Source organism: Montipora capricornis, chromosome 10, assembly GCF_036669925.1.
Source record: "Montipora capricornis isolate CH-2021 chromosome 10, ASM3666992v2, whole genome shotgun sequence".
In the NCBI taxonomy this organism is placed as follows: Eukaryota; Metazoa; Cnidaria; class Anthozoa; order Scleractinia; family Acroporidae; genus Montipora; species Montipora capricornis.
The window spans coordinates 45,217,757-45,240,798 of NC_090892.1; the positions used below are offsets into that span (position 1 = coordinate 45,217,757).

The 23,042-nt window shown below is 38.0% G+C and overlaps 1 protein-coding gene across 2 annotated transcripts in view; it reads right to left on the reverse strand.

Annotated features, from left to right (window-relative positions):
* The window catches only part of LOC138018964 (E3 ubiquitin-protein ligase MARCHF6-like), a 29,873-nt gene that overhangs the window by 5,876 nt on the left and 955 nt on the right, over positions 1-23,042 (reverse strand). Inside the window, exons 3-23 of one of the 2 annotated variants that reach the window (XM_068865639.1) lie at positions 22,758-22,790; positions 21,048-21,088; positions 19,474-19,617; positions 19,246-19,318; positions 15,793-15,946; positions 13,764-13,899; positions 13,096-13,160; positions 11,751-11,783; positions 11,296-11,347; positions 11,021-11,079; positions 9,491-9,571; positions 8,596-8,624; positions 8,314-8,353; positions 7,074-7,148; positions 6,046-6,100; positions 4,955-5,103; positions 4,338-4,388; positions 3,772-3,872; positions 3,215-3,352; positions 3,068-3,119; positions 2,517-2,693 (exon numbers count right to left, since the gene is read on the reverse strand). In XM_068865639.1, coding sequence (XP_068721740.1) covers positions 2,517-2,693; positions 3,068-3,119; positions 3,215-3,352; positions 3,772-3,872; positions 4,338-4,388; positions 4,955-5,103; positions 6,046-6,100; positions 7,074-7,148; positions 8,314-8,353; positions 8,596-8,624; positions 9,491-9,571; positions 11,021-11,079; positions 11,296-11,347; positions 11,751-11,783; positions 13,096-13,160; positions 13,764-13,899; positions 15,793-15,946; positions 19,246-19,318; positions 19,474-19,617; positions 21,048-21,088; positions 22,758-22,790 — 1,738 coding nt within the window. Of the gene's footprint in view, positions 1-2,516; positions 2,694-3,067; positions 3,120-3,214; positions 3,353-3,771; positions 3,873-4,337; positions 4,389-4,954; positions 5,104-6,045; positions 6,101-7,073; positions 7,149-8,313; positions 8,354-8,595; positions 8,625-9,490; positions 9,572-11,020; positions 11,080-11,295; positions 11,348-11,750; positions 11,784-13,095; positions 13,161-13,763; positions 13,903-15,792; positions 15,947-19,245; positions 19,319-19,473; positions 19,618-21,047; positions 21,089-22,757; positions 22,791-23,042 lie in introns of both variants that reach the window. The other variant, XM_068865638.1, reaches the window with a different exon arrangement.

Sequence of the window (23,042 nt, forward strand, 5' to 3'; positions counted from 1 at the left end):
GCGGGAGAGGCGCACACGAGAGAAAAGAGGGAGTCGGGCGAAGGCCTGGGGCGAGAACAAAAATTTCGAGTTAAGGGGGAAAGGGGGGGGGGGGGGGGGAAAGAGGAAAAGCCTGCCGCTGAGCCCAGACATTTCAACGAACACAGTTCGTCCACGAACGGGAGACATTAAGGCATTATGATTGGTCAATTCGCTGTTAGTCCGACTGATGAGAATTTCTTGGAAATAGTGGGGCTTTGCACAATCACATGCCTTCATATACTACTACATGAAAAAGTAGGTCGTAGTTTGGAAAGTAGTATCCCTTTCCTGTTCACAAGGGTGCGTTCGATTGACCGTATTTCATCATTCGTTTTTACGGAGATTCACACTAAAATTGTCAAACACCTTCTAAAATGCTATTTGAAACAAACCTTTGTTCTCCTTGTAAGTTGCTTCAAAATGCCAGACATACCGTTTTCAATCATCCCTCAACGTATTCATATTCCGGAATAGGGTCAACCGAACGCACGCTAAGTGTCACTCTTAGCAGTCAAGAGGTAAAACGGGACATATACACAGTTTCTGAGTGGACATGGGTGTTGTAAACCCTCCACCCCTAAACCCACCTAAATTGACGAGTAAAATAGTCTTGCGTGAAAAGCAAGACACTTTTAGTATGGAAACGTTTAAATTTCTGCCTGCTTTTAACGGTTTACACAAAGATTTGTTGTTAGGAGAAAAAATTATGACAGTTGCCGTAATATTTAGTTTTTCGCGTAGAGGGTCCTAAAGATTTGTTTTAAGAACTCGAACAATTTGAATTCTTTCCAATTCTGTTTTAGCGCCTTACGAGAAAATTTCACTGTCCTGTTTTAAAAGTGCGGCGAATTTACTTAGGCTTTGGTACGTCAGTAGACTAAGGACGTTTTCCATTTGACAGAACTGACCGGGCCAGACCGAGGCATTTGGAAGGACTAACTCGACATCGCCTTCAAATTAACACACTTTGAGGAGGATATATACTCCTCCAGAAGAATACGAGGGATTATCATGTAAGTGTTCCTTGAAATTGTTGCATTTTCTTTGCAAACTGACGGGTCTGGACGGGCAGTTCTGACAAAAAGGAAAGCGCCGTACGTCCTTTCGTTGCTATTGCAACAGGTATCGCGTTAAAAAAAAAAACGCAAGTAAATCTGGGATATTTGCTTTGTATCTTGGGTAAACACCAAATTCAATTACCATTCCAGTCATGGGCCAAAACCCGGGGGGGTAACCTAGAAGTCCCCCCGTGAAAAGGGTAAATGTATAAATTGGTAGATATCATGGTTGGGGGGAGCAATCTCGATTTTCTCAACCGGGCGCGCAGTGTGGTATCGGTATTGCCTAATGTTATTTCCTAGAAATAGAACTTGTCATAGATTTCCGATGAAACTTCACATACTGTTGTAACATGTCAAGGAGATGATAAAAATGTAATAAACAGGGGGGGGGGGGGGAGGGGGGTCACTGTGCTCGTTTCCATGGTACAACGCTGACGAATACGGCTATTTGAGCTACTTTGACAATTGCCGCGCACCCCCAATGTTGGACAAATTTAGATCGATTACATGAATTTAATCCAACTTATAACGCAGAATGCATTTGCGAGAACTTAACACTTCAAAGCAGATTTAACTTTAGTGTGGGCTGTTCGACTCATACTGGCTCCTTCTGCACAGTTTTATGAAATTGCCAAAAAACTGACCATAGATTTTTTTGTTGATTTTTTCACTAATCCATGATGACACCGCTCTCAGCAAATACATGAAATAAAAAATGAGGGTCACCGTACTCGTTCAGGAGAAAATAGCCATTCCTTGACGGATTAGGCTTGGCGTCAATGAAAATCCGCCATTTTATCAATGTGCCCGCGCTACTGCGCGCGCCAATGACGCAAGAAATTATGCGCAGTAGGGTTCCGCAATGAAAAAGCAGGGAACCACCTTAAACGGGCGTGCAAGTGGTATTGGTATTGTTCTACACGACCGAGGTGTTTTTGGAATCACGAAGTGGAAACTCGCCCGAAGAATCAAAGTGCTGTTCGGGTTAGCGATTGAAACAGATATGATGCAAATCGAGTAGTCTGGCTCAGAAATAGATTTTGTCCGGACACAAATCAGAAACAGGGGCGAGCTACGATTTGTCAGACGCAAATCGGAAACAGGGGCGACATGTTCAGCATATAATTTAAACATATCTGAACTGCCTTTCATACTATCTTAGGCGGGGGCAGATGTAGTGAAAACGATTACTCGTGTTAATACGTAGTTTCTCCTAAAACCTATTCGATAGGAGGGAGAGGTTCATCCACCGTTCACCTTACCAAAATACCATTATGCTACAAAAGCATAATAAGAGGAATGCTCAGGTGTTTTTTACGTGACGAGCTGCACTTTCCAGCCAAATCTGATCGCATGGATTTATAAGAATTGTAAAATGGCTCATGGTGACGAAAGGAACACATAATGACAAAAATATTGCAAAAGTTAGATTACCTTAAAGGCAAACATGGGTGGTCTGATGTAGGGTTGGAAACCAACAGCTGCTGCCCCATCAGCAGCTGGAACATGTCCAGCCCCTGGCTGAACCTGCACTGCATTCTGACCAGCAGCATTGCCTTGTGGAGCATTGTTTCTATTCTGTTGGTTGTTGCGATTGTGAAAATAATACACCTAAAGAGAAACACAAATTACACAATTTCAATAACATTATTAAAGGATAAATCAGATACCATACATATTTAATAATCCTAGAAGTCGTGAGACTATACAGGATACTAAAACAGTCAACGACGAAATAGGAAAAGGGGCCAAAATAAATAAATAAATAAATAAATACCTAAATTACATTATTTACAATACATGTATGTAAATCTTTACATTGAGTTGCAATATTGTCTTATGGTTGGCAAAGCATTCGCTTGGAAGAAAATAAACACTGTATTTTCAAGGTGTTACATAGAAAGAAATAAGTTGTACATGTGCACCTTCAAAAAAATATTCAAAAACCTACATGTCCACATTCAACCATCAGAAGATAAACTTACATTTTCAGCTCCATCTAATGGTACATCACCTAAGAGATAGGACCTGAGGTTCCTGCAGAGATAAGAAGGAAGATTCTCTCATTAATAATAAATGGACACTCCATAAAAAACCGAGCTAGAAAAGGGTATTTAAATTCCACAACTTACAAGATAAAAGCAACTGCCACAGCCCAGCCACGCATGACGTTTTTTAGCCACTGCCGGGTGTGGCCCTGCTCCAACAATGCTGGCAAAACAACTTGGAGGAGAAGCAACTCAAGAGAAAGTTCACTGACTGGTACCTCGCTGTCCACAAGGAAAAAAATGTGTTGTCAGGAAAACAACAAAAAGAAGTCCACAGAAACTACACCTCCCTCAAAGGCACAAATGTACTTGTAAGAATTGCCCTAACTAAGCCTAATGGAACCTGGGTGGATATTCAAGTCAATAAAAATTAAAAAAATCGTATTTGTGATCAGATCAATTTGCGTGAAGGCTGGGTTTTCTGGAAGTCCCAGAGCATCCACTATGGGTGCAAGCCTTTGGACAACAACACCTTTTCAATGTTAGTGATCCCTGAAAACCAACACACTTGCATAGTTATCGATGCACCCAAAACTGTATTACTCTTTTTAAGAGCCAGTCTTTTTACTCTAGTACTAAGACGTTGTAAAGACTTAACAATACAACCCAGGAAATTCACAGGAAAGGAGGGTATAGCTAACCTGGACAACTGAACATTATAGGGAAGGAAGTTTGGCATGAGCCATTTGATGATTCTCACAGGAAGGTACATCATCAGCAACACTGTGGTGCCAAACACAACCTGTTGATCAATAAAATTTGCGAACATGAATAAGAAGTTCTGTTTGACTAAAGATGTTGAAAACTAAAGTAACAGTAACAGTAGTTGCACATCAGCTCTCCTAACCCAATACTCCATTTCTGACTGGCCAGGCTTTTTAATCATTTTTATTAATGGAGTTTTTGACTGCTTAACATACCACTTTTTACAATGACTTTGAAATTCTGAGTGTTTTGGGCAGACGTTGGGCCAACTTTTCTTTTAATACACCCAATCAATAATTATTATCCCTGTTAAACACTAATAATTACATGGACAGACTTTTTGTCTGCCTACATTTGTACCATCACGTCTGGATAATAACATTATTATTGATGTATGCTTAGTGTAGATGACTTTATATAAAAGTTACTTTGGATTCATGGAAAAGTTATATCTTGTTATCATGAGCAAACCGATGATCATGAGAAATGCCAACATACTCACCAAGGATAGCAAGAATCTCCTGGAATGTCTGTAGACTGGAAGACGTATCATCTGAAATACACATACTTTTCAAAACTATTTGTTGAGAGAGGGAGACTACTAATTACAGCTGTATCCCTGAATGATCTTCATGTGTATAACATTGTTATAAGTCATAATTATTAAGTGTTGTCCAGGTGACGCCTACAGTCACTTGACTCTGAAGATGACTCCACTCAGGTTGTCGAAACGTCAGTCAATGGATCCTAAACAGTATTTCTCAGGACTACACTCACTTGGACGATTCTACTTTACTTGATTATGATATGACTCCTGGGTTCAAACCATTTATGAGTCCATTTATTTATCAATCAACACCAAACAGGATGGTAGGATTGGTAATCTGACCTTATTCACTTGTACATGTTGTTTTCCCAATACAGACTATGTGATAATACTCAGGAGATTTAATCCACTGTCTTGTTCATTAAAAAGAGTGCATGTAAGCATTCGTGTGTCTGCATGCACCCTTTTTAATGACCACAACAAAAGACCAAATCTCCCGAGTATCATCACATTATCTGAATTGGTAAAACAAAATGTACAAGCGAATAAGTTCTATTAAGCACATTTCTCACCTCCTGCACAGGTTGAAAGTCAGGATCATTTAGATTTCTCAAGAACCACAGGACACCAGGTCTTAGTACCTCTCTGAGTAGCAGAACAAAAGATGCAAAGTAAAACACATACACCATACCAACAAGCCAGTGAAGGAACATGGCAGTGCCTACAAAAAAAATACAGAGGAATAGTTTATTACTCAACACTACAATGAGAATAACATGAAAAACACCCTGATTCATCATAATAATCATTGACTTGCCACACTACTTTGGTTGAAAATTTCAACTGCTACCTTGTACCGCTAATAACGGAGGCGCGGTGGCCTCATGGTTAGTGTGCTCAACTCCAGATCGAGCGGTCCGTGTTCGGGTCCTGGCCGGGGACATTGCGTTATGTTCTTGGGCAAGACACTTTACTCTCACGGTGCCTCTCTCCAACCAGGTGTATAAATGGGTACCGGTGAAAATGCTGGGGGTAGCCCTGCGATGGACTAGCATCCCATCCAGGGGGGAGTAGAAATACTCCTAGTCACTTCATGCTACTGAAACCAGAGATGCCCCGTAAGTGCCGGCCTGACGGGCCTTCCTAGGCTTGTAGCAGAGACAATTACCGCTAATAACAATATTCCTTAAGACAGTTCACCCAGATATGCCACCATTGATGGGCCAGCCCCCTTCCCACCCAATTTGTCAATTCTGTGGAATCTTCATGGCAGATACTGTGATCCAACAATAACAAGGGGAGTGTATTAAATGTATCTTAGCAATTTTTCAGAGGCTGTAGGCCAGTCAATAATTATTGTGGATTGTTGGTAAATCTCATTTACATTTACACGCACATAAATTATAATTATTGATTTCTTCATAAAGTGCTATTAAAGTTTGTTCATTTTTTTACCTCAGATACATTACTCACTCAGAACGGTGAGAAAGGCCTTGGAACAGTCAATTATTGAGACCTCAAGTAAAATGATGGCCTTCATTTTAAGGAGAGACGATTTAGCCAAAAAAAAATGTGCACTTCAGAAAGAACACTATCTTAAAAGTAATCTTTGAGGAACGAAAACTCCAATATACTAAGTGCATGTTCTTGCACTAATAACTACCTGGTGCTGAATCAATACTCAGTAGTCTGTCCTTAAGAGTGACTCCAAAAAGGGACTACAATAAGATGAATGTAAATTAATATAAAATGTAAAACCAGAAAAAGACACTAATGTTAATGTTATGATGTAAAAAAAGTGTAAATGCTTTTGTTTATAGTGGAAGTGCACTTAGCTATCAAGCTAGTTCACAGGCACCCCACTTTCAATAACCTGAAAGAGACCCTAACTGGTACGCAGAAGGCAACCAGTTGGCTATTTACAAAGCATGGTAGAGTTGAATCCAGGACAACCAGAAACAAATCCAAACCGGAGGTCAGAGTGGGATTTAAACCCAGAGCGATTGCATGCAAACCCAATGCCCTAACCACTGGACCACGCCACCTCCTACATGCACAGTGAAAAATGGATAAAGAGGTTAAGTTTCTTAAGACATTGTTGTGCTTTATTGGTGGGGAAGTGAAACACGGAAATGGGTTGATCGACTGGGTTGATACTGTATGTTAAATCGACCACCATAAAGAAATTTGAAAGCTGAAGTTTTGAGTGTTACCCCCTTGTCAGAGGGGCTAATTCACTTTTCTTCATTTGTTCTGATGAATTGGTTAACGCTTGAAACGTCTGCTGTCAAATTTTTTTATGGTGGTCAACTTAACATATCAACCCAGTTGAAATCCCAATCCTAATTTTGAAATTTACCTAGTTTAAAATTGGCCCAGTTTGAAAATTGACCTGTAATAGATACAAATCCTTTTGTACTTTTGAAATGAAATAAATTATACTCAACTACAATGACAAAGGCCCTAAAAATTTTAAGCTGCTCTCAAATTTTTTTTTTTTACTGGAGAATCCTCGCAGACAAACTTCACCTCATGTTTTTAAACCCGATAAAACACTGCTGCTACTTTTTTAAACTTTACATAAAATCCCTGACAAGGGTAGTAAAAACACTTTATTGGGGTAAATGATACTAAAAATTTGTTGTTGGCTGTTCCTAACAAAGATAGGTTGATATCACAAAAGCCACTTACCAGAGAGCAAATATCTAACCACCATCCACACACTAAAGGAAACAATCCAATTTCCACCAACATTAACAATGAAACCTGGCAAGACAAAAAGACAACAATATTTGCAGTTATATAATAGGAAAGCATAGACTTTCCTTATCAAATGAAAGGCACTGTGAGCTGACTCAGTTGTGGATACAGTAGTAATTAATCGACAGTAATAACTAAGTGGCGCTACTGGCCGGCTACATGATGGGATTTGAGCAGATTATTGGGGGACAAGATGTTGTGTCACAGAACCATTGTCCACGTAGTTACAGTGTAACATGTACCCATTATACATGTCAAAGCACATCAGTAGCCTGCTATGGACAAATACATGTAATTACAGGAAGGAGCTAGGTAGGCACGATGGCCTCATGGTTAGAGTGCTCAACTCCGGATCAAGTGGTCCAGGTTTGGGGCCTGGCCGGGGACATTATGTTGTGTTCTTGGGCAAGATACTTTACACTCACGGTGCCTCTCTCCACCCAGGTGTATAAATGGGTATCGGCAAAAAATGCTGGGGGTAACCCTGAGATGGACTAGCATCCCATCCAGGGGGGAGTAAAAATGCTCCTAGTTGCTTCATGCTATGGAAACCGGAGATAAGCGCCAGCCTGATGGGCCTTTCTAGGCTTGTAACAGAGACTTTTACAGTAAGGAGCTAAAAGATGTCCAATTGAGGTCAGATTTCAAGCAGTGCATGGCACAGGTTTTCTATAATGGACTGTTGTAAGTTGCAAGTGCAGGAGTTTCAATGCAATCAGAAGAAAAATTTTGAAAAACAGGCAAGAAGGATAAATGAGGACAACGTGGGCCTTTTCTGCTAGGGCCAGGGTGGCATGTCTTCTTGGAAATTCTTTAAAAAAATTGTGCGGAAAAATTCCCAACATTTTGAGGTCAATATTATGATTGCTCTGCTGCACCAAGCAGTTGTAATAAGTTAAAATTAATGTAAAAAAACATGACAGTTTGATGAATGCCTCTTTGTACACATTAAAAAAAAACGTTCAACCTAGTACTCAGCTCTTACTGAGACCCCTGCTGAGCAAAAAATGAAGGCAGGATGGTTTTATCCGGTTGAGAACTACAGCAGTTGACGCAAGTGAAGCCATTTACAAAAATGGCTATCAATGTTGCTGCTGCATAGTTGATACCACACTTACTATCCCCGTTAAGTTAAAATAATCTTTTAGTTTGTGATTATTTCAATACTTACTTTGACAACTATATAACATAATCCCAATATTCTTTTAGGTCTGGTGAGAGAGGATCAGTGACAATACATCATCAATACCATTATGACTGCAAGATTCTTGAATGATTTTTGTGCAAGGATGTTACAAAACTACGAAGCCACCGTGACAGTAATTTAAAAGACTTCTACATGTACATGTAGCTTGCACTTTCTAACAAAAGTAAGACTGTAATAGTCTCTTCCTAAACACAGATCTTTGAAGTTCACAGCAAAGAGAAAAAGACAAACAACAATCAATCCTACCTTCTGAATCCCAAGAGTGATGCCATAAACTGAAGAAATGCAGTCAAGGAAACCAACCATCATCTTCTTGTTAATAGTTGAATGTTGGTTAACGAGGGGAGCTGATTGTTCATTATTTCTCACCCCAAAGCTGCTGTACTTTACGCAAGTTGTTAGACAGTCAATGATGAATGTGTAAAAAACCCCTAAGGGAATCGTTTCTGTAATATTTTGCAAGACACTGTTTGATTTCCTTGATTTAACACATTCACCCCTGGGAGTGAGACTAAGTGGATTTTACTGGGGGTGGGGGGGGGGGGAGGGGGGAAAGCATTTCAGGAGTCAATGGGTTAAACATGCTAAATTACTCTTACTGCCACTGAAAAACCATGTGTTAAGGGTTATATTTATTTTCATACCAACATCTCCAATGTTCTCACGAAAATACAAACCAAAATGTTCAAAAACTCGTTGGGGCACATTGCTCTAATAGATCAATGGCTTTTTTATGGCACCTTGCGCTCTTCAACATTTGCCACTACCCCAATTTAATGTTTACTTCCCTGGTGATCTGTTGCACCCTAAACAACCCAACATCATAAAAGGGGTAGGGAAAGGAGGACATGGCAAAGTAGCAGAAGATTAGAAATGATTGGAACTGTCAAAAAGGGTAAGTGTTCCAAGACTTTTAATAAAAATTGTACTTTACAGCTCATTGCCAGCACTGCCAGAATCAACGTCAAAGACTTTCTGTAGTTACTTTTAAATGGACAGCCATTGGAAAACAAGGGACATCTGATATGGAAATGGATTTAAAGAAGAAATTTTTCAAGCCTGCTTTAAATGATTGTTGGCAATAATTATGTTTATTGGTGCAGAATACACATGTAATTATGCCTTTTCTCTAAAAGGATACATGAAATGATATGAGAGAGAATGCAATGATGACATAGCCTAAAACAGCAGTCAATAAGCCTTCAAATTTAGATGACTGAAACTGCAAATGGGAAAGAAATTAACACAATGTAGTAACCATTAATAAGAATAATAATGTCTCAAGATTGATCTTTGGGCATGCATACCTTTGGCTATTGTGCACCAAAGAAGTTCAAAGAGTAAGAGGGGTAGTGTAAGTGGTTTTAATAAATGTTTCAGGTATATACACGCAGCAGAGGGCATGTACTTTACTGAAAATTCTACACATTTCACAAGTGCAAATGGATCAACACCAATAATGATGATAATAATAATACTAATAATAATAATAATAATAATAATAATAATAATGATGATAATGATGATGATGATGATGATGATGATGATGATGATAATAACAACAATAATAAATTATTATTGTTTGTAACACTGACTGCACATTTACAGCTAAAAAGAAACTGCTTGAGCCAATGCTTGCATCAATGGGATGGAAAACAAAAACTGATGTACTGCATCATTTTGATGGATTTCCTAGCCACAGTACAGGTCAAAAATAAGGGTCTGCATTAACATATTTTGAACACGTTTATTAGAACGGCAATAATGCAAGTGCATTTGGAAATGCATTTCCAAAACACACCTGTATTGGAGTTTTTTTCGTATGTATGAGCTAGCAATTTGGTTGATTAAACAATGGCTTAAACAATGCCCAGTAAAGAGATTAACAAAAATAATTATTATTGAGAAAAGTGAAGTTGGAAGGTATCAGATTTCAGTCTAATGCACCTATGGAATAGCGATAGCATCATCACTCAAATACAAGTATTCCTTGCTGTTACATTTGTTGTATTTGCTGTTCCATGTAAGCTTAAGCCGTGAAGTTCTGATAACTCGAACAATGGAGAGAAAAATCTTGCAACCGCATACACAAGGGCTAACAAAGGAAGGTACATGTTTAGTATCCTCCCCGCTGCGTTGTGTAACTCAGCATGTGTGGCAGGCGTTCTGAAGGAAAAAGGCTATGCGTAACGGCAGGTAAATTGTACAAAATTTGGACCAGATCGAAGCAAATCATTCACCTTGGATTGTTCTACAAAGCAAAAGCACTTAACTTTTGCTGCGATTTCTGCTATCAGAAACATTAGTGTAGTTCAATGCTATGTTGAACCAAAATGGATTTGAAACACTTTTAAAAATCTATTGTTTTTGAAAACAAAGCTAGACAAAAGAAATTAAAGAATTGAATAACAAAAGAGAGAGCATGTTTCACGAACACAATTTCGGATGAGTTAATAATAATTATGTTTGCATAAACGCAAAAAATGTGCATGTGTTATGCATGTGCGTTGGTCACATGAACATGTATGTGCACATATAGTACATACAAGTTTATTTACTTAGCAGATGATAACACTGTAACATGCACCAGAGCCCAAGAAATTCAAAAATGGATATTAATACATATATATAAATCAAAGGGAAGAAAACTACACAAATGTTTATTTCTCACCACTTCCTCCAAAGATACCAACATGACAGCAAACTGGCCAATGTGGAATGGACAGAAAGCTGAATAATAAAATTAGACCAGTCAGGCAATGGATATAAACATTTTACTCATCAGTTAACCTATTTCTTTTATATTTTCTCCCTGAATAATTGAATTAAATTTAATATAACTTCATTATATGAAATGCAAGTGGATTATAGTTTAGTTTTCCCAAGCCCTTGTACATCAGTCTCAATACAAGGGTTTAGGTCAACCTTAACAGCAAATGTACTTACCAAAAACCAAAATGAAGGATGTGTTTAAAGAAACAACCCAAAATACATGCTCCTAGAAGGAAAACATGGTGTTGATTACAACCGACAAAAAACATGTTCGGGATTAAGTGGAAATAAGGTATAGACTACAGACTATGCATGGCATAAGCCAATAGGCCCAATGTAACAACACAATTCAGACTGTTTTGCAGGGAGTCCTAAAGAAAACTACTGTGAATGTACCTATACATGTGCGCTGTATTAGCTTACTTAATCACATAATTACGACAGAAAAATACTCCTTTGTACTTTGACTTGCTTTGACCATGACCATTTATTGGCTGCAATAATTAATTTACCACATATAGAAGTGTAATTTATTTATTACTTTACTTTGTGTTTGTGTTTCCGTGGCAAACAACCTCTTTTCATACACTTATATATGTATACTAGTGGTACATACAGCTATGCCTCACCAAAAACACTAAGGAGCCATCCAGGCCAAGCATCTGTCAAAGAAAGCATGAATTCAGTGGTTAAGAAAGCTAACTACACAATACAATGATAAAGTGCTATATTATGACCAAAAAATCACTTCTTCTTTTTAACTAGTAAACACTAAGTGACCCAAGTTTTAAGCCTTGATTCTAAAAAGACACCTGCTTATTTTCACTGGAATTTTTCTATTTAACGGTCCACCATTGTAACTTTAAAATCTTGAGAGAGCTGGATAGATTGAAATTAGTGAATTTGTTTTGTTTTGCGACAGAAACGAAAACTCAGTAAAAATTTTATTGCAAAACTTAACAAATTCAATAATTTCAATTTCAACTTTATAATCCTGTGGCAAACAAGGCAAATCAAAAGCCTCTTTAACAACAAAGACAAAACACCGACAGATCCAAAGATGTTTACAAAGGAGATTGTTCTTGTGGTGTTGATTACATTGCCGAGACTGTGAGAAACTTAGCAGTGCAAATTGCAGAACATTCAATTCCTGCTCACACCTCCGAACCTGCAAAACACCTGTGTGAAAACCCATCACATTTTTTCACTTGGCATGTTCTCTCTTCAGCACAAACATTCCATAAACGTAGGATCATCGAGGGCTAATGATCCAACAATTCCGCCCCAGTCTGAACAAACAAGTTATTTCTTACATAAGATATATATGCATGGATGCGTGCGGACAGTCATTTTTAACCCTGATGATGGCAAACAGCCGAAAACGTTTTAATTTTACAAAAATTACCTAGTAAATAGCATGTTGTACAGTTGATTATGATCATACACTTGGTCATTGCACAGTAGAGAACAGGTTTGACAAGAATTGTTTACAATTCACGTGCACAATAGTTGGATAATAAATAACTTATTAGATGTTTTGGTGTGTAGTATCACTGAGTATTTGTACTCGTTGTTTTTCTTTTGACTCGCCATAGCAGGCTCGTCAAAATACAGCACAACTCGTAAAAATACTCAGCGATACTACACACCAAAACATTTAATAAGATATAATAATTATTGCTGTTATTCTTCTTGTCAAGTTTCACCATTTTAAACTAAAGATTGATAAAATTGTAATAATGAGAACCAACAACCCTTGGAGACTTTTCAGTGCCATTTGATTGACCTAAATTGCACTTAAACATGATGAGTTTGCAGTAGTTTGGGATTGTACAGTGGGTGTACATGTACATGAGTTCGAACTGATTAGTAATGTTGTCAAAATATTAAGTGATAGGCAAAAACAAACAAACGTCTAAAGAGCTTTTATGCCTCTTAGCACTTCGTAGGGCTTCACATTTTTCTTCATCTTACCCTTTCCCAAGTCAGTTCCTCTGCGGCTCTCTCCCATTCAACGGGATTAATCCAATTGCCATCATCTACAACAAGAATAACACCGATAATATGCTTACAAGTGTGTAAATGATTAGGAAAGAACCTTGGCATAGACAACCTTGACATCACTACTGTCATCACTGTCATTGTCGATCAATGTTGTTATCGTTATCACTATCAAATCACCATCATCGTCATCATCTTCATGTTAGACTGCACATAGACTGCAGCACTGGGGACTAAGCGGCATGACTATTCCAGGGGTGAGGGTAGGGGGTGAGGGTAGGGGGGTGAGGCATGAGGGGTGGGGGTTGGGGGTGAGGGATAGGGGGTGAGGGATAGGGGCTGAGGGGTAGGGGGCTGAGGGGTAGGGGGTAGAGGGTGGGGGTAGGGGGTAGGGGGTGAAGGTACAATAGCTGAAACAACCCAAACCTTTACAAAAATGCTAACCTTATGCATAAACATTATCTTAAGAATAGTGTCCAGGCCTCATGTTAGCATTTTTGTTTTGTAAAGGTTTGGGTTGTTTCAGCTATTGTACCCTTCATCCCCAACCCCCACCCCCAGAATAGTCATGCCGGGGACTAAGTCCTCAACAAAGAAACCTCAAGGGAAAAATAATGTTATTCACCAGTATTCTCACTAACCCTCTCCATTTTGAGGACCATTTCCCGCCTCTTGATTTGCCTCATTGTTTTCTTCCTCATCTACATTTTCCTCTGCATTGTTGGCATTCTCTTCCCCCACGGCCCCTTCAGCTACAACCTCAGCATCGTTATTAGCCTGCTATAGCAACAATGAAGAAGATTATTCATTTGGTAAGATTACTTCTTGAACAAGCTAAAGTAGTTCACTTTAAAAGATGACTGGATATTGGCTGGCCCTATGTCCAACCATAGGTACGCCAAGCTCAGTGTGAGGGAAAGCCAACACAAATATAAAGATTTGTATGGGAATCTCTATAAGAAGATAATTTTACGAAAAAATTCTCAATAAAAAAGCCTAACGTTAGTGCCATTGTGGGTCGCTTCCTTCCTGTGTGGTTTTTTTCCAGATTTGACGCGAATTGAGCCATTATCAGTTCCTCAGTTGTCAATGGTCATAATAAAATACCAAGGCAGAACACTGAATTCTTAGGAGGCCACCAGATCAAGTCAAATATTCCTCAAGAAAATCTTCTCACGGTTACAATTCCACCGTAGAATTCAAGGGCAAAGGTTTTTCTCTCATTTCAATCCACTAACCACACAATCGAAGCCCCGTCAGCGATGTCAGGCAGCTGTTAGTGTCCCAAACAAAACGATAAAACGATGGAAAAGATCCTCATACACTTTGAACAAGACAAGGTGACTGTTGAGTTTGGCTTGGTAACAATTCTTTGTTTGTCTTTGTTTGTCATCCTTGATGATGTTAACAAACAAAGACTCGTTACCAAGCTGAACTCAAAGGTTGCCTTAATGTCTTGTTCAAAGTGTATGAGGATCTTTTCCATCGTTTTATCATTTCGTTTGGGACACTAACAGCCACCTGACATCACTGGCAGGGCTTTGATTGCGCGACTAGTGGATTGAAATGAAAGAAAATTCTATTCCCTTGAATTCTACTGTGGCATTGTAACCATGGAAAGATTTTATAGAGGAATATTTTACTCAATTTGGTGGGCTCCTGAGAATTCAGTGTTCCGCCTTGTATTTTATTATGACCGTTGACAACCGAGGAACTGATAATGGCTCAATTTGAGTCAAATGTGGGAAAAAAAGCACAGGAAGAAAGCGACCCAAAATGGCAATAAGGTAAGGCTTTTTAAGCAAGAATTTTTTTGTAAAATTATCTTCCCAGGTCATTTATTGGGATTCCCATAAAATCCTTATATTTTTGTTCACTTGGCTTTTCCTCACACTGAGCTTGGGCCACCTGTGGTACAACCATATTGGATATACATAAACAAATTTAAAATTTAATTGTTGACCCTCTTTCAGGTGTTCAGTGTAGACCAGAAATAAGGGTCCCAAAAAACATGTGTGAAACGAACAAAAGAAAATTGCGCACACACGTCTGCATTTACCCACATTAAAAACGTGCTCTCATCAAAGATAATCAGTATGTATGAGTTGACCCATTGTCTTTTCATTGTTTACCTTTTATTGTTAGTTTTAGCCAATAGCTGTGTCAACAGTGAAGTATTTGACAAAATAATATATTGCAATACGTGTTACCAAGTGAAATGCACTCGCTTAGCAGAACTGCTTCATGTTTAATTTCCGACATTTGAAAATTACTTTCGCATCTCACTGCACCAAAAAATAACAAAATGAGGGGAATAAATATTTTTCTGTGATTAAAACGTAAAACAGAGCCATAATAATGACCAACCCAGGGGATTTTCCATCTGGGGGAGATGGCCTCATGTTACCAAAAGAGTATTTTTGAATCACAACTACAGTGTACATGTACCGTACATAGTAATATAAAAAAACTGGTCCTTCTAATCACCCTTTTTGGCAGGTGAGTCTTGAATTGCAAGGGGCCCAGCTAGACGAGATCGGGTGAAAACCATCATACATAGTACATTTTTATAAGGTGTGCTCTGGTAGCCGCTTTACTTTATACCGGCCATTGTTAATCCCAGAGCACAGCACCTTAGCAGTTGATTTTGATTGCTTATTGTCCACTTACTGCTGGAGGAGCAGGATCAACGGGGTTTGGTTCAAGCCACTCAGGACCACCATTCATTAAAATCTGTTCTCGTAACCAAACTAAGCTGATAAATGCACAAAGTGTACAGGCCACCACAAAACATCCTCGTATACAGTCTGCAAGTAAGTTTTCCCTGTAAAAGTAACCAAAAATGCATTCAATTAGCGGGCAAATTCCCTTCTGATATTGGTGGGGTTTGTATACCATGCCTAAAATAGGATGTCGTTTTCTGAATTTGTTTCTTAGTGTGGATGATTTTAGTACTTATAAGAAAAATAGTGATAGCTTGGAATGTGCTCAAGGTATGAATTAGAGTACAAAGATGACATCGATTTTTTTATGATTTTTTTGTATCAATGGTACGTAAACATCCCTACTTGGTACTAACATACTAACTTACCGAGACGAATGAATAAAGAATGTTCGGTAAACGTCAGTGCTCAATACTAGTGTACTGACGTACCAAGGTGAGTGAACAAAGAACGTACGTACACGTCCGTACTTAGTACTAATGTACCAAGGAATGAATAAGAACCGTATGTACATGTAAACGTCCGTACTTTGTACTAATGTAGTAACGTAATAAGAAATGAATACATGTTGCAGGTAAAATCCGTTCTCAGGTTGAATCCGTTTTAACCTGGGTTAAATTCGTGATCCGCATTTTACCTAGGATGAATTATGCACTCAACCTAGCTTAACCACCACCCCCCCCCCCCTAAAAATGATACTTATACCTTCCCTCCTCAAGCTCTGCTCTGTCTTACGCATCTCAACACATCTTCTTAATCATCGATTTCTGTATTGATGCACTTATTAATTCAGTCTCAACATTACAACATAGTAAGCGAACAAAGAACTGTACTTATATGCACTCACTGGTACTCGAACTCGCACCCTCCAGATCTGTACTACTGTGTCTTCGCCACTACACTACAACGACGAAAATGCTCAACCTAACACAGTTCTTTTTATTATTTCCTTTTCTATGATTGGTAAAATAACTAAAACTAATCCTAACCGGACCCAAATTTTTCTCTAGACTTAATTTAGGCTTCAAAACAGTTTCTTCAATCAATCTGAGTGCGTATTCAACCTAGGTAAAATGAGGAACGGATTTTACTGGCTACATACACGTCTGTACTTAGTACTAACATACTATTGAACCAAGGAATGAAAAAGGGTTAACCCTACATACACGTCCTTACTTAGTTCTAATGTACTAACGTACCAAGTGAATGAATAAGAACTTGCGTACATGTCTGTACTTAGTACTAGCATACTAACGTTCCATAGAAAGACTTTAGACACAGTAGGAATAAGAATAATACGTTAATGCAATCTCTTGGGTCTACTCACGCTAACGCGTGTAGTTATCCAAAGAGAAACCTTGGATAATTTTGGCATAGGAGCTCCCTTATATGCGGTAGTAGTAGTAGTTCCTTTATTTCAACTTGGTTAAAAATCTTCAGTAATAACAATAGTATTTTAATTACAATCATTTGGTAAGACTAAAAATAGCTCTAAAAACTGATTTACAAGATTGCCGTGTGAGAATTGAATGATCCAAATGTGCAGTTGATTTCCTTCTTAAACTGCCCAATCGATCTGATAGCCCTAATTCTTCCAGGTAGACAGCAGTTCCATGGTAAGGCACCTCTATAGCTAAAGCTAATTTCAAATAGTGTGCAGCTTGGGTAAGTTTAATTTACTGAAAGAATCAAGCAAGTCATAGTCTGTGTCTCGCTAACTGAATAATTCACGCATTTTACATTGAGGCCAACCAGTTTAAGATCACTTTTTGATTTTTTATTCTTAAAGATAGCTGGTTCCCACTTCAATGTTTCAAGAAGAAGGCTTGACTTTACCTCGCAGTAGGCTTTTGCAGCATAACTTTAGCATAAGAAGAGGCAAGTACTTGCCGACTATTTTTTAGGCTCCAAAAAGTGACTGCATGTGCATGAGGAGAAGGACTTGGGTTTAGTTATCTCGGATAAGCTGACTTGGGACTCTCATGTGTCCGTTGCTAACTAAAGTTGTAGTTAGGAGGTCTCTTTACTTAGCAATAGTGAAACCCCACTTAGCTTAATATGCTACTGAAGTCTGGTCTCCAGCTCTGAAGTCAATGAAACTGAATGAAGTCAATAAAGATTGAGCGAGTTCAGAGACCGGCCAAGAGATGGAATTTACGTTTAAAACCTGGTCAGATGTCGTACAAAGAGACTGCTCTCTGAACATGATTCTTCTTGCTTATGACAGAGAAATTAAAGACATTTTATTCTTTTATAAGCCAATCCATGCCTACATTGCTATAGATGTTAGTAATTACATAGCTTTTAATAATCACCCGAGTACGTGTCTTATTCAGTTTGTATATATTTGTAGTCTTTGCCCAATAATTAATATATTCTTTTAAAAAAGCTGCTCGGTTTTGCAAATTTTATACTTTCTCACTTAAATAAGAACTCAATTCATCCCAAACAGGGACAGTAATCAAAATGAGGCTGGATTAAAGTGTTATATATTTGTACTGTGGTGGATTGAGAAATGAGGGGCCTAATCTTGAAAGATCTTGAAAGATCTGAACAAGAACTATGAAGATCTTGTCAAGATCTTTGAGGATCTTTAAAGTTCCTGCAGAGATCTTTGAAGGTCTTGCAAAGATCTTTAAAGATCTGAACAAGAACTATGAAGATCTTGTCAAGATCTTTGAGGATCTTTAAAGTTCCTGCAGAGGTCTTTGAAGATCTTGCAAAGTCTTACAAAAGTCCTTAAAGATCTTGACAATAAAAGAAAATCTTTCAAAGCTCTTTAAAGGATCTTTACAAGAACTTTGAAGATCCTTAAAGATCCTTAAGGATCTTATTGAGAACTTAGAGGATCTTGCAAAGGTCTTGTCAAGATCCTTTGAAGATCTTGGCAAGATCCTTGAAGATCCTTGAAGATCCTTCAAGATCCATCAAGATCCTTGGCAAGATCCTTGAGGATCCTGGCAAGAAGTTTTAAGATCCTTAAAGATCCTTAAGGATCCAAAAAGATCTTGTCCAGGATCTTTAAAGATCTTGGCAAAGATCCTCACAAAGATCCTCGTGAAGATCCTTGCAGATCCTTAAAGATCCTTCAAAGATTTTCACCAGGGAAGTCTTTAATAGTGTATAACATTAACTATATAAAATACTTTTTGCCGATAAAAATAATGAATGCTTGGGTGTTAATATTTTGCCTCAAATCACTGGAAAACGTGTTTTTCCGAGCTTCCAGATTTCAAAACTTTTCTGGGGGAGCATGCCCCCAGACCCCTAAAGGAAAAGGGGCCTTAAAATGGCCCCTGTTATTAGCTCTGGCCAGTGCTAACAATAGGGAGACACCTAAGGCAAATCTTACTGAAAGCATTGGGCGTAGTGTTTTAAATGCCATTTCATATTCACTTACGTTGATAACAAATCTAATGGCAGTGTAAGAAGAGAATTAACAGACCCAGCAAAAAGGCATCGGTAGATACGATCTGCAAAAGAAAAAGATAAGCAAGCTACATTAGTTTTCTGTCAGTCCCAAACAAGGTTTTTAATTTTAAAAAATTGTCACATGGAAATGAAAATTCTAAAACCCCTCTAAGCCTATGAAAAAAAAAAAAGAAATTGAAAAGAAATCTCCACTTACATGCTGTGATGGGTACAACTCCAAGCCAGGCCAGTGCAACCAGAGTATAGTGAAGCCAGTATTTTAAAGCTCTAAGTATATTCTTTACCAAACCACTGACAAAGTCACTGATGGGAAGTCTATTTGGCATATCTGGCCTGTAAACTTTTCAATAAAGAAGAATAATTGTTAACACAAAAATAATAACACTTGTAACAATGTATTACTTAAATTTGCTAAAAATTTTTTTGCACAAGAATGTACAGCACTGTACATGGTGGGTATAAAAAGGCACAGGTCAAAGGTAAGTTACATGTCACTGTGCGAAAAGTGTCTGCATTGTACATGTACATGTCATACATTCGTTTTTAACACAATGATAACTAAAAGCTTAATACGACTCCTGGGTTCAAACCATTTTTTCGAGGATGACAACTGTTTTTCAAAACAGCCACCATTTAAATAATCGCTAGTTTCTATTAAAAATTACCTACAGCTGTAGATGTATTTGCATTCAACAAAGTTAAAATTAATGGTCTTTCCCTGACAGGTGTCACACTGGGTATGATATGTTGAAACTTGTTTTGCCTTAACAATCATGTAAGGTCAAAGGAATATTATAATATCATTTTCACAAAATTCTAAAATATTATTTTTGTCTCTTGACTGTTTGGGTTAGGATATCTTGTACTTATTTTTCGTGAAAATTGTATACAATAGAATTGCCTCGTGTGGCATACACTTTAGCCTAGAAGATGGTATCCTAGGACACTGAGTTACCGGTACTGCTGGAAGTACTGTAGTTCGATTGTTCAACTCAGATAGGATATTGGCAAACCCACAAGAAAATTTGCAAGGAACAGCTCAGACACAAAGAAATGTCCTCTGATACAGGGAAGATGCAGACTGTACATGTCTTCATGAGTCCAAAATAACAATGGTTTTGGGTTTTACAAAAAAGGACAATGAGTCCTCAACAAATGTCTAAAAGAAACCAAACGTTAAGGTTCACACTGCATCCAGATAGACAATCAAACATAATTTAACATTACCTTGGTTTTAAGAAATTGTTAATTTTGAATGTACCCAATAAAAAGTTACAATTCAATGTTTCAACACTCCTCACTCTAACTTACACTCTAGTTTCATCGTCTAATTTTTCAGAGCATGCTTGCCAAGCTAACCACACAATTGCCCGGGGTACAGTAAATAATTATTCTAGAATTATCACCAACAACCGAAGGTACCATCAATGCCGTTGTCTGGAAGCCAGTGCTCCTTTCAAGGTCCGTGATGATGGTAGTCTTTTAGAGAAGCCAATGCTATTTACTATCAATGGGAACACTGTTTTCTTTCCTTTTAGCAAATTGGCATCATATACACACCTGTAAAAGGGCTCTTGCTAGACCTTTTGATCAACCCTAATAAAGATACTAGTCAGGAGTGTTGAAATGCGGGATCTTTGAATCGTAACTTTTTAAGCTACATTCACATTTCTTAAAACCGGAGTACATGTATACGTATCTTCAGAGTACACATGTCCAGCAGAAACCAATTACATGTACTGTACAATGTCCATGTAAGTCAATACTAACTTGGTTTGAAGGCGAAGTGGTGGTTGCATAATTCACAGTATCTGTAACACACAGAAACAAGAGATGTCAAATTATAACCAACAGCAGTTTTAACTAAGGAGAAAGTGCTGCTTTTGAAATCACCCCTGCAAACACATGTAGTTTTAACTTTTGAGTTGTCTTGGGTATGGACTAGGAACCGAAAAAACCAGCCTACAACTGATTCCAGCTGGCTGTAAGCTGTGCTCCAAGGTCATAAATGAGCCTTATACATGTAGCAGAAGTCAGAGGCACCATAGTATGCTTTTGGTTCTTGTTGAGCTGGATTTGTTGCTGTACTTGTGACGGCAATTAGCAAGACAGTTATTATCATGGGCCCCATTTTGTCACTGGGATGTTATGATTACAAAACAGAAACATCCCACCTGCAAAGTATAGAGCCAGTGTTTTGGTTTGTCCTTTGCAGCAACTGTGTCTGGCTTAGTTCAAGGACAGATGGATGGATGTGTTTATTAAACTATTGTCATGGCAGTTAATTAAGTATGTAACTAAAAACAGTTTATGTTTTTTCACATTATCAATACAATATTTATGTTGTTGGACCTTGCATTTTGTTATCTTGAATAGTATGATGGCTCATAGTTGTAACATCTTTGTTTTCTAGGTCTTAGTTTTCATAAAACCCCATTGTAAAATGTATACTATATATATATATATTTTTTTTGCAGAGCATCCACATTAATTTAGTTATATCTCAAGAGAACCATAGTACAATGTACTAGTATAATGTAGTAATACTAGTCAAAAGAATAAAAATTTAATTTACTTTCTGGCTCAAACACAAATAAACTTCAAGACCTCAATAGACCTTTCTGCAGATACAGCGGCCATCTTGATTTATACCGTTTTGAAAGACATTATGGGATTCTCAGGGCACTTGTACATGGGTATCCCATAATACCTATTTGAAACAATAGAAATCAAAATGGCCACCACATCTGCAAAAGGTCTATTACCTTACCCTTTCCCGGAAATTAAAATCAGCAGTTCTCACCTGACGTTTACACAAGGCTGTATCAACCCACAACAATAATTCAGTTTAGAATAAACAATGGACAATGTTAGTTATTACAACCACGGTTAGTACAATTACATAGGTGGCTATTCAAAATTCTCTGTGCTGATTGGTTGCACTTGAGGTCATTATTACGCGATAAACCTAAGTTTCCAACAATTGTTAGCAACTATTTACCAAAGTGGAGGTGGCTAATGGTGGATATTTACCGAGCCGCAAAGCAGTGAGGTAAATATCCACCACTAGCCCTCGACACTGACGTGAATAGTTGTTTTATTGTTGCATTATACTAAAACAGTGAGGTAATATAGCACAAAACGTTGATTTTAACTCATTTATTCCTGCAACTTTAGATGACAACATTTTCGGGCAAATTCTGCGTGAATTGCTCCGAGGTGAATAGCGAAGGATATCCGGAGTTCGAGTAGCCAATCAGCGTGCAAGTTCAACGCTATCCACTGCTTTAGTATATACTAATAATTATTATTCACCTCAGTTTTGGCGAATATCATTGAATAAAAACCTTGACTTCTGTCTCAGTTTTTACTCACCGATAATCACTTTGCCTTTGGCAAATAATTATTAAATAATGAATGCAAGCAGGAAATTTCCCTGTTACCACAGAATAAGAATAATTCTTATGGTAAGTTACTTACTCTTTTTTGCTGTGCTTCAGCCACTGAACTAGACTGTTTCAAGAGAGAAAAATCACAGCTTAGTTATCTGCTTTCACAGTTATAGTCATGTATGGCATCAAAACAGTATTTTTCTATGCACTGGAATTGTACTAACAAGAGGAAAGGAAAGCAACTTTATTAAGTGTCTACTCATTCTAGGACCGGAGCACTGATTGGGGGCACTCTAAACTGAAATCAACAAAATTAACTCAAATCTAATCAAATGTTGGTTTTTCAGGAGAGGGGAGAACCAGAGGTGTACCA